Source organism: Artemia franciscana, chromosome 9 (assembly GCF_032884065.1).
Source record: "Artemia franciscana chromosome 9, ASM3288406v1, whole genome shotgun sequence".
Lineage (NCBI taxonomy): Eukaryota > Metazoa > Arthropoda > Branchiopoda > Anostraca > Artemiidae > Artemia > Artemia franciscana.
In genome coordinates, this window is record NC_088871.1 from 18,006,696 (window position 1) to 18,019,441 (window position 12,746).

General features: G+C 34.7%; 1 protein-coding gene across 1 annotated transcript in view; it reads right to left on the reverse strand.

The window, feature by feature from the left end:
* The window catches only part of LOC136031082 (SWI/SNF complex subunit SMARCC2-like), a gene marked incomplete in the record, with an annotated part of 66,096 nt that overhangs the window by 43,931 nt on the left and 9,419 nt on the right, over positions 1-12,746 (reverse strand). Inside the window, 1 exon segment of the mRNA XM_065710352.1 lies at positions 2,152-2,266. Coding sequence (XP_065566424.1) covers positions 2,152-2,265 — 114 coding nt within the window.

The following is a 12,746-nucleotide window of genomic DNA, read 5'->3' on the forward strand; positions in this document are numbered from 1 at the left end:
AAGTAAACACAATTGCATAGCCATGCATGGTATAGTGGGAATTCCCCCCCCCCCCAAATACTGGTTTAAAGGAAATGACAACCTGAAAAATGTAGGCCAAAAATGTCTTGTATTGAGGAATTGCTGTTCCCTGCAAAATCTTCACCCATCCTTTCTGAAGCCTTTTCCCTCTACCCCTTCCTCTCCATAGATAAAAATTGAGTGCACCAATACAAAAATTTGTAATGAAATCAATCATGAAGTAAAAAATCTTTACTCCATTATATTAAGGGAGTGTTAATTTGTTGGATTTCCCTGAGGTCCTTCCAGTTTAATTGCATAAAAGCACCAACCCCCCCCCCTCACCCATGGCTGGGATAAACGCTAAGTTTGCTGGTTTTTTTCTCTCTTCAGATTGGCACTACGAAACAACTGTTGATGAGCAGTGAGTACAAAGAAGGGTGCAACCTACTTAGCTTGGGTTATATCCTGGCATTAGGGGGAGGAGGCTAGGATATAGCTAAACTAGAAACACCTCTTAAAAACTAACCAATAAAAATTTTCTGAATGTGATGAAGTAACTATTTGGTTTTATAGAAAAAAAGAATTTTTTTTCACTTTGAACATATTTAAGATCTCAAGAGCTCTCTTCTTGCTTTGATATTAGTAAAGACTAAATTTTGTTCTCTGAATAAAAATAAATTATTGACCATGTTAAGCATTATTAGCTTAAATTAAACCAGAATCATACTCTAAAATAGAATAAGCTACATTAGTAGATTAGGATTATTATGTTCTCTTTCTAAGTCTTTTTTTTTGTACTATACTCTTCCTTCAATTATGCTGTCCTAGTTCTGCTACCTAGTCCTCTGAATTAACAGTCCCTGGCTGACGGCAATAATAAAGAATTAAATTTCCCCTACATGAAGCAAAACAGCAAATACTATTTGTTCCAACACAATATATAGACCATATGAGACGAAACAAGCTGATTTTAGAAGCACTTCCAAAAGTACACAACCAAATGTTGTGTACTTTTGTCCTAATTATCTTAACTGTACTTATTAGTGATTGAAAGAATGGTGGTGTAAGTTAGTAATAATAATTAATATCTTTATCAAAAATACTCAATTGCACGTTCTATGGATGAAGGATGGCAGATTACCGAAGATTTTCCTTTTTGGCCAACCGTCTGGGGCTACACGGAAAGCAGGCCATCTTTATCTGAGTTGGGAGGATGTCATAAATAAAGATTTAAAGGAAATGGGAACTTCCTGGGGGGGGGTGTAAAGAGGGAGGCTTTAAATAGATTAGGTTGGAAGATGAGCGTGCGTAGTTGTGTTGGCCTCAGGCGGCTTGGTGCTGCAGTGGGTTATTAGTAGTAGTAGTAGTATTATGCAAGACTTGGCATGCGCCTTCTATCTAAACAGGCTTAAGAATTGCAGACATTGCACAGTTATTCATCTTTTCATTAATGCCATGTTATTGTCTGATTATACAACAAAAAAAGATTTTTCTTTAACTTGCATTGACACATAAACATGGATTTGTGCAATGAACTCTGCATCTTTAAAACTTGTGAAAGTCAAAGAATCTTGGAATGGGTAGAAGTTTAACAATGTGGCTGGAATTTGACAACAAAGTACATTTATCACATAGTTAGACATATGTATGCAGATTAATCATCAATATCCCCAAATTCAGAACTCTCTCCCCAAGCTGATCCTAAGGACCCACAGCATAAAAAAACTACAAAATATCAACCTTAAAATACGATTTTCTCTGATTTTGATGTCCCCCTCCCCTGCAAGGGCCAAACCTGTTGGCACTGATTTTAGTATTTTCAATAGTTCCTCAGATGATTTTTCAAGTATTTAGTTGCCCTTTTCTTTATTATCTATTTGAACCAAGTACTAGAAAAGAGGATTAAGCCTATAATCTAAGTTTTTTTTCAATACAGAAGGAACAACAGACTATTTTTTATTCAAAATGAAATCAGCTAATTAAATTATTAAACAATTCAAATCAAGATTACCAATTTTGCTGGCAAAACATTGAGAATTGAAAATCTGCAATAAAGAACACAACAATAAGTAGTTAACTTAAAGCAATAAAAAAAAATACTTCATCTACGACAATAGAACTTAAAAAAAAATCAAAAGAAAAAAAAACCTTTTTATGATTCTTGCTGAGCCATCCTTTTATGATTTCAAACTGATTCATGATATCTGGATGTTCAAAAAACTTAATATTAGGACTTCCATCTTCTTTTGGTGCCAAAGTCATCCTGAAACAAGGGTTATTTGAAAGATTATTAAAAGCAATAAAATATTAATTTAGATAATCAAAACTGTAGGCTAATGACACCAGTAAATAATGCATCTATACCAATCAAATACTAAACAAGTCTGAAAAAAGAAGATAATTGTCCTATTTTCAATAATTTACACTAAAATACAACACGAGAGAAGACAACACAAAAATAGGTACCAAAAATCAAGAAAACAGTTTCTGCTTTGGTACAGCTGTTGCTTTAATACAATTAAAACCTTTATCTACTTTGTAGCAATGTAACTGTTATTAAAAACCAGATGCAACACATCTGCCATAGTTAGAACAATGTTTGTTTGTTCCCTGAGTTTGGAATTATAAAAGATTTGTAAGAGTAAAATTCCTGTTATCATCAAACAAATAAATTAAAAAAAATATATGTCATTGCTAGCCACACATTCAAATAACCCATAGAAAATAATAGCCCAACAAAAGGGCAACTGCAACATACTTGTCTTAGATATGTTGCAATTGGATATTGAACAATGCTGTTTGGCAAGTTTTTTATGAGCTTATTTTGCAATCACTCGTTGCCATTCTGTTCTCATTGAGCTAACATCGAAAGTGGATTATAATAGACAGAAACTAAGGATTAAAAGTTGACCTATTTTAAATTAAATAAAAAAACAAGTTTTTTTTAACTGAAAGTAAGGAGCGACATTGAAACTTAAAACGAACAGAAATTACTTCGTATATGAAAGAGGCTGCTTCCTCATCAACGCCCCGCTCTTTACGCTAAAGTTTGACTCTTTCTCTCAATTCTTCTTTTTAAAACAGCAAAAAACTTTAGCGTAAAGAACAGGGCGTTGATGAGTAAAAAACTTTAGCGTAAAGAACAGGGCGTTGGCCTTTTATTAGTTGAGTCTCTTTCTAGTTATGTCTCTTCTGATATGTTCTTATATATTTTCTTATATTTATATGTTCGTGCTCCGTCTTTTTCATTTCGTATGATTGGCGGGTTTTCAAATAAATAAATACATTATTCTAGGAAGACTCTTGGATGGAAAGGATGGAGACATAATCATAAGGTGCGCTAGAATGTCTTTAAAAAACTATTTAGAAATAGTTATGTCCCTCATAAATTTTTCCACCCCTTTTGGTCCAAAATTATGAAATGTAAAGCTGCAGCCTTTTCAAAAAGTTAGAGATACCAAACTGTAGTAAGGAGCGACACGGCTCAATAGTAACTGAAACTTCAAAAACGGAATTTTGATACCAATATATACATGAAAAGAATCGGATTTTTATGCTGATTTTAAATATATAAGTTCCATCAAGTTTAGTCATACAAATCAATAGTTACGAAACTGACAAAATTTGACTTATCTTCAAAAAAGGGGGAAACACCCCCTAAAAGTCATAGTATCTTAATGAAAATCACATCATCAAATTCAGCGTTTCAGAGGACACTACTGTAGAGGTTTCAAGCTCTCATCTGCAAAAATGTGGAATTTTTTATTTTTTGCCTGAAGAAAGATCAAAGATGCGTGTTTTTGTTGTTTTTTTTCCAGGGGTGATCGTATCGACCCAGTGGTCTTAGAATGTCACGAGAGGGCTAATTCTTTCGAAAATTTAAAGTTCTAGTAACCTTTTTAAGTGACCAAAAAATTGGAGGGCAACAAGGCCCCCTCCCACGCTCATTTTTCCCAAAGTCACCTGATCAAAATTTTGAGATGGCCGTTTTGTTCAGCATAGTAAAATATTTAATAGCTTATGTTTTTAAGATGACTTAACCCCCCACAGTCCCCAAGGAAAGGGCAACAAGTTATGAATTATGCCAATTGTTTAGACATAACATTGGTTATTAGGAAGCTTAGAGACGTTTTCAAGGGTATTTTTCTTGTGGGGGGTCGGGGGGAGTTACGTGGGAGGATGTTTCATGGAGGAAGGGAGTTTTCCATGGAGGGGAGCCAAATTTCCCAACATTATCTGAAAAAAATTTAAATAAATAAAAAAACAAGTTTTTTCAACTGAAAGTAAGGAGCAACATTAAAACTTAAAACGAACAGAAATTACTACGCATATGAGAGGTTTTGTCCGCTCCTCAATACCTTGCTCTTTACGCTAAATTTTTTTTTAGTACTTTTAAGAGCTTTGTTATTCAGGAGTCATTTTTAAAGAATTGGGACAAAAATTCGAACTTTAGCATAAAAAAATTATTTTTAATTTTTTAACTTTTAACTTTAGTGTAATCTACCCACAAAACTTAAAAAAAACTTTCAGGATGATTAAATGAGATAATTAGCCTAATTGATTAGGCTGGAAAGGCATTAATAATAGAAAGCTGATTTCTCATTTTATGACTGAAAAGTGCACATGCCCCAGTAGAACTAATTGATGGAGATAGTAGTATCTCAGGTGAATTTTACTTACAGCTACAGGATCCCAAGTAGAAATATGGTACTTTTATTAGGGAATTTTAATACCAAGGGCAGTAAAAATAGGAGAGATGGTATTGTAGCCTGGGTAAATTTGATGCAGGAAAAGAAAACAGTAATGGATAGATTACTGCAATTTTGCAGGTTTAACAATCTAGTCATAACCAATACAGTATTTGGTAATAAAATGGTTCATATGATAAATTATAATGGTGCATTGCTTCAAAGAAAATGTATTCCAGCATTAGTTTTTCACCCATTCGTAAGTTAAAATACTTTATTTTTTCTATTTTTTCCGAATTAACCGGCCCCCACTCCCCCCCCAAGACGGTCAAATCGGAAAAACGACTATTTCTAATTTAATATGGTCCGGTCCCTCATACGCCTGCCAAATTTCATCGTCCTAGCTTACCTGGAAGTGCCTAAAGTAGCAATTCTGGGACCGACAGACCGACAAAATTTGTGATCGCTACATGTCCCTTGGTTAATATCAAGTGCCATAAAAAAAAAATTTAGTAAGGAGAGACCCGGCTCAATAGTAACTGAAACTTCAAAAAACGGAATTTCGATACCAATATATACATCAAAAGAATCGGATTTTTCTGATGATTTTAAATATACAATTTTCATCAAGTTTAGTCATACCCATCAATAGTTACGAAACTGACAAAATTTGCCTTATTGTCAAAAAAAGGGGGAAACAACCCCTGAAAGTCATAGAATCTTTATGAAAATCAAACCATCAAATTCAGCGTATCATAGAACACTACTGTAGAGGTTTCAAGCTCCCATCTGCAAAAATGTGGAATTTTGTTGTTTTTTTTTTGCCAGAAGAAAGATCAAAGATGCGTGTTTTTTGTGTTTTTTTTTTCCAGGGGTGATCGTATCGACCCGGTGGTCTTAGAATGTCGCGAGAGGACTCATTCTAGCGAAAATTAAAAGTTCTAGTGACCTTTTTAAGTGACCAAAAAATTGGAGGGCAACAAGGCCCCCTCCTACGCTCATTTTTCCCAAAGTCACTGGATCAAAATTTTTAGATGGCCGTTTTGTTCAGCATAGTCAAAAAGTCTAATAAATTATGTTTTTGAGGATTACTTAACCCCCCACAGTCCCCAAGGAAAGGGCTACAAGTTATGAACTATGCCAATTGTTTAGATATAACATTGGTTATTGGAAAGCTTAGAGACGTTTTCCAGGGGTATTTTTCATGTGGGGGTTCGGGGGGAGTTACGTGGGAGGATCTTTCATGGAGGAATTTTTCCGTGGAGGGGAGCCGAATTTCCCAACATTATCTGAAAAAAATAAGAAATTAAATAAATAAAAAAAAACAAGTTTTTTCAACTGAAAGTAAGGAGCAACATTAAAACTTAAAACCAACAGAAATTAATACGTATATGAGGGGTTTTGTCCCCCCTCAATACCTTGCTCTTTACGCTAAAGTTTTTTTTAGTGCTTGTAAGAGCTTTGTTATTCAGGAGTCATTTTTAAAGAATTGGGATAAAAATTCGAACTTTAGCATAAAAAAACAATTTACTTTTAATTTTTAACTTTAGTGTAATCTACCCACAAAACCTTAGAGAGCTTATTCCTGACTATTTCTTCATTCTTTGCCTCAATCCTGACTCTTCAGTCTATTAAAGTAATTAAATAAATAAAAACAAGTTTTTTTAACGGGAAGTAAGGAGCGACATTAAAACATAAAACGAACAAAAATTACTTCGTATATGAAAGGGCTGCTTCCTCCGCTCTTTACGCTAAAGTTTGCCTCTTTCTCTTAAATCTACTTTTTAAAACAGAAAAAAAAAACTTTAGCGTAAAGGGCGGAGGAAGCAGCCCTTTCATATACGAAGTAATTTTTGTTCGTTTTATGTTTTAATGTCGCTCCTTACTTCCCGTTAAAAAAAACTTGCTTTTTTTATTTAATTTCTGAACGTTTTTGAATTAATGCATGTTTTGATTTTGGCTCTCCGCAGATAAATAATTAAAACGAAATTTGCATATATTTTTTTTGGCTAACTAGGTTTCTCGTAGTTTTGATCGAGTGATTTTGAGAAAAAAAGGAGTGGAGGAGGAGGCCTAGTTGCCCTCTGATTTTTTGGTTACTTAAAAAGACAACTAGAACTTTTAATTTTTTACGAATATTTATTAGTAAAAGATATGCGTAACTTACAAATCAGCTTATGTAACGAACTTCTGTATTTTCATGTTTTTATTACGTATATAAAGGGATTCACCCCTTCGTAGGTACCTCGCTCTTTACACAAAAGCTTAAATCTTGTCCCAATTTCTTAAGAATGACCCCTGAATCACAAAAGCCGTAGAATAAATAGTTGAAATTACTAAAAATGCTTTAGCGTAAAGAGCGAGGTATTGGGAGGAGGTGAGCCGATCATACACATAATAATTTCTGTTTGTTTTAAGTTTTAATGCTTCTCCTTACTTTCAGCTGAAAAAACTTTTTCATTGTTTTTTTTTTTAAATTATGCTAGAAAATCCTGCTCTTCCTTCATGAAACTTTTCTTCCCCCATGATATTCCCCTCTTCTCAACCCCCCAACCTAAGAATCCCCCAGAAAACGTCTTTACTCTTCCAAATAACCATTACTATATGTAAGCACTGGTCAAAGTTTGTAATTTGTGGCCCCTCCCACGGGAACTGTGGGGAGTAAGTCGTCCCCAAAAACTTAGTTATAAGGTTTTTTGACTACGCTGAATAAAATGGCTATCTCAGAATTTTGATCCGTTGACTTTGGGAAAATAATTAGCGTGGGAGGGGGCCTAGGTGCCCTCCAATTTTTTTGGTCACTTAAAAAGGGCACTAGAACTTTTCATTTCCGTTAGAATGAGCCCTCTCGCAAGATTTTCGGACCACTGGGTCGATACGATCACCCCTGGGAAAAAAAAAAAATAAAATAAACACGCATCCGTGATCTGCCTTCTGGCAAAAAATACAAAATTCCACATTTTTGTAGATAGGAGCTTGAAACTTCTACAAAAGGGTTCTCAGATATGCTGAATGTGATGGTGTGATTTTCGTTAAGAATCTATTACTTTTAGGGGTTGTTTCCCCCTATTTTCTAAAATAAGGCAAATTTTCTCAGGCTCGTAACTTTTGATGGGTAAGATTAAACTTGATGAAACTTATATATTTAAAATCAGCATTAAAATACGATTCTTTTGATGTAGCTACTGGTATCAAAATTCCGTTTTTTAGAGTTTTGGTTACCATTGAGCCGGGTCGCTCCTTACTACAGTTCGTTACCACAACTGTTTGATCCAACTTGGGAATAAGATTAAACTTTACTGTACAATATTGGTCCAAAATAATAATAAACAAATTTAATGTTGGTGTGTCTGAAAACATTATACCTATAAGACTAATGAATAAATGCACATTAGTTCTTGTAGCATTTTAACCTCTATATGCACTACTTATTTGCAAAATTTGGTCCTGGCGGTTTCTTAACGAGAGTCTCTATGGTGTTTATGGATGTAGCTGGGCAAACTCTTAGACTTCAATCTACGCTAAAGTTTTTTATTCTTTTAAAAACTAGAGTTGCGAGAAAGAATCAAACTTTAGCGCAAGGAGCGGGGTGTCGAGGAGGAAAGGCCCCTTTCATATACGGAGTAATTTCTGTTCGTTTTAAGTTTTAATGTCGCACCTTACTTTCATTTCAAAAAACTTGTTTTTTTTATTTAATTTCTGAAAGTATTTGAATTAATGCATGTCTGATTTTGGCTCTCCGTACATAAATTATTAAAATGAAATTTGTATATTAATTCTTTTTTTGGCAAAATGGCTTTCTCTTACTTTTGATCAGACGACTTTGAGAAATAAGGGGCGGGGAAGGAGGCCTAGTTGCCCTCCAATTTTTCGGTTACTTAAAAAGGCAACTAGATCTTTTAATTTTTAAGGAACGTTTTTATTAGTAAAAAATATACGTAACTTAAGAATTAACTTACGTAACAAACTTTTATATTCTTATATTTTTGATTATATATATGAGGGGGTTGGTCCCCTCGTTAATACCTCGCTCTTCACACTAAATCTTGTTTTGTCCCAATTCTTTAAGGATGACCCCTGAATCAGAAAGGCCGTAGAATAAATAGTTGAAATTACTTAAAAATTTTTTTAGCATAAAGAGCGAAGTATTTATCTCCTCCTAAATACCTCGCTCTTTATGCTAAAGTATTTTTAGAACCCCTCATATGCGTAATAATCTCTGTTCGTTTTAAGTTTTAATACTTCTCCTTACTTTCAACTGAAAAACTTTTTCATGTTTATATTTTCATTGTTTTTTTTTAATAGCAATGCTAAAATATCCTGCGCCCTTTTCATTGAATTTCTCTTCCCCCATGAAATATTCCTCCAAGGAAAGATCCTCCCATATAGCCCCCTCCCTTGAACCCCACACCCAAACCAAAAAAATCCCCCTGATAACGTCCGTACACTTTCCAGTTACCATTACTGTATGTAAACATTGGTCAAAGTTTGTAACTTGCAGCCCCTCCCCCAGGGACTGCGGGGGGTAAGTCATCCCCAAAGACATAGTTATTATGGTTTTCGACTATGCGGAACAAAATGACTATCTCAAAATTTTGATCCGTTGACTTTGGGAAAAATGAGCGTGGGAGGGGGCCTAGGTGCCCTCCAATTTTTTTGGTCACTTAAAAAGGGCACTAGAACTTTTCATTTCCGTTAGAATGAGCCCTCTTGCAACACTCTAGGACCACTTGGTCGATACGATGACCCCTGAAAAAAAAACAAAAAAACAAAAAAAAACAAACAAACAAACAAACAAATAAACACGCACCCGTGATTTGTCTTCTGGCAAAAAATACGAAATTCCACATTTTTGTAGATTGGACCTTGAAATTTTTTCTATAGGGTTCTCTGATACGCTGAATGCGATGGTGTGATTTTCGTTAAGATCCTATGACTTTTAGGGGGTGTTACCCCCTATTTTCCAAAATAAGGTAAATTTTCTCAGGCTCGTAACTTTTAATGACAAAGACTAAATTTGATGAAACTTATATGTTTAAAATCAGCATAAAAATCCGATTCTTTTGATATATCTTTTAGTATCGAAATTCCGTTTTTTAGAGTTTCGTTTACTATTGAGCCGGGTCGCTCCTTGCTACAGTTCGTTATCACGAACTGTTTGATTAATAATAGCTCAATTATAAACACCCAGTGATAAATTGTGCCGTTTTATCTTACAAGATAATTTCGACGGGATAACTGGAGACATAATAATGTTTTCTAGACTGAAACAATTTTTTCTTGATATAACAATTTTTAGTTGCAGAAACCCTTAATCAAAAACCACACTGTAAAACAAAACATAACACCACTTTTTCCGCTGTAATTATATATAAACGTTACAGCAATTTGGTTACCATGCTGATCAATCATGAACACAATGACGTCATGCAGCAAAAAAACAGCTGATGCAAAGAAAACATGACGTCATGTGGCCAGAAAAAAACAGCTGGTACAAACAAAACATGACGTCATTTCAAGCTTATATAGCCTCGAGGGGAATGCAGAATAGTTAGTACATCTTAGAACGCTTATGTGTGAGCACTTTATAGAGTTTTAAAATGAAAACTACTACTTTTGAAGAATTTACAAAGAAAATGCTGAACGAGAAGTTCTATCAACAAGCATTCAAAGCTTATACTGATAATGAGAAGTTCAGAAGCCGCGAAGCAGAAATAAATGAAAAAAAACGGTTCAGCTACAGGATTAAAAATGAAATGTATGCCGAGATTGTGAATTTTTTGTTAACTGGAGCTGGTTTTGTTAAAAAGAACACAGGTGATGTTCCTACAGTTAAACCCTGCAATGATGAAAATGTGAATGCAAGAGCATCGGTTTGTAAGACTGCAAGAGCATCAATTGAAGCACCAAAATTTAACTTGACGAATTATTCCAAACTTACTTCCAAGAAGTCTCCAAACCGAGTGTGGGTTAGACAACCAAATAATTCACAAGTTCTTAAAGTAAGAGTCTCCAATAATCAAAATGTGAATGCAAGAGTAGCAATTGAAGCATCAACACGTAATTCGACTGATTTTTGCAACATTACTTGTAAGACTACAACAAACCGAGTGCAGATTAGACAGCCGAATTCAAAAAAACGGAGTGTATTTGAAAGACTTGGAGAAGTTGTCAATAGCAACAGAGACTCCAAAGATTCTGAATTGTTGACAGACAGCCAAATAACTCAACCAAAGTCAAAAAGAATGAGCATAAAAGATAGACTCGGGGATATTGTCAAAGTGGAAGGAAAGCAATGCTACCAGCAGAAGATGCACAGAACATACAAATATGTGAACAAACTGTGTCGATATGGTCTGAAGTGCTATAGAGCAAAATGTACGTTTATTCATTAGCCTTAGAGTAATAATTCTTTTGGACAGTTGGATGCAAAATTATTTGTTTTTAATAATTTTTGGATCAGTGTTTTATAATAAAATTTGATGTTATCAACCCTTTGAATTACTTTAATAGACTTAAAGAGTCAGGAATGAGTAAAGAGTCAGGAATATTCCTATTTCATAGTCCAAAAAAAATCCCAGACTTATGAAAAGGTGAATATTTCTCGCTTTTTCGTTTCTTCCTCTGTCTTTCCCTCTATTTTAGAATTGAATTTTCAAGCACACTTTTCATTTCTTTTTGCTTACATTGACTTTCTATCAATCTTAAGATTGAGAGTCAATATGTAACCGACTTCATATCAGGACTAACTAAGTAAAGTGCAATAGGATAAAGGATTCAAGGGGTAATTTATTATATAGAATGGAAAATTACCTGTTTTTTTTCAGTCGTTTTTCCTTGAATTATCATTGTAATCTACCAATATTTTTAGATTCTTACTAGGAATTGAACAATATTTTTTTTTTTCTTTTTTTTTTTAGAGAGATCTTGAGTTTCATGAATATCCTGATGATTTTTTCTTTGCTTTGATTGACAAATTAACGACTAAAAATTTTCAATCATACAACCATTTAGCCTATATTGAAAATATTGTCAAGCCCCATGTCCTTCTAGTTTTTTTTTCTCTATCGAATATTGGCTACATAATATGTCGTTTGCATAAGATTATCTTACATGTGATGTAGACTTTTTCCTGTCAATAATAACCTTTTTTCTAAATTCCTGTTAAATCATCACTATTAACGCTTAGCATATAACACTGACGAGGATAGGCTGAGTATAAAAGATTGGAGTTATTCTACTGTTGAAAGAAAGTTGACGGTTTTTCTCCTTTGCTCCTTTATACATCCCTATCCTGGACATGAAAATCCTGCTCGTGTTGCTTCAAGGCATAAGGTTGGACCTTTCACAAGCTATAATAGCAAAACCCGTGACTGCTAACAGTGCTCACGGGTGAACTTGAGGAGTGGCATCCCTTGAGGAAATTAGAGCCTAGTAAACAACACAGCATTTGCACTGGATTCTGATTAACGCGATAATTCTTCTGGGTTTGTTTTGTTTTGACGGGCTTTCCTGCGCTAAGAAACTTCCTAGCTAAGTTACCTATTATGGGTTGCCTCCCCCTAGTGGCATAATATTTGTAGGCATGAATATATAATGAGCCAGAAGTAATAGGCTTGAGACTGCATGTGCAGGATTTTGACTCTTGTTGATAGAAGACCATCATCAAGTATGGAAAACTAGGTTGTGTACATGGTGTCAGACGTCATGGAGATCACCCACCCGTCAATAAACTGGAATGCAGGCAACCTCGACTCAGAATGGACCGCATTCGAAAACCACGCAAAGCTCATGTGCCAAGGCCCCCTTGCTGACAAGTCTGAGAAAGTAGCATGTGCCTACCTCTTAATCTGGGTTGGTGCACAAGGCAGAGAAATCTTCAGCACTTTTGAGCTTGCGGATGAAGAGAAGGACAAAATCGAGATCTACTTCAAGAAGTTTAGAGACTATGCTGCCCCCAAAAAGAATCAAGTGTTCTCCCGCTATGTTTTTCAGAAAAGAGACCAGAACGACACAGAAAGTACTGACAAATACATAACAGAGCTCAAGATCCTA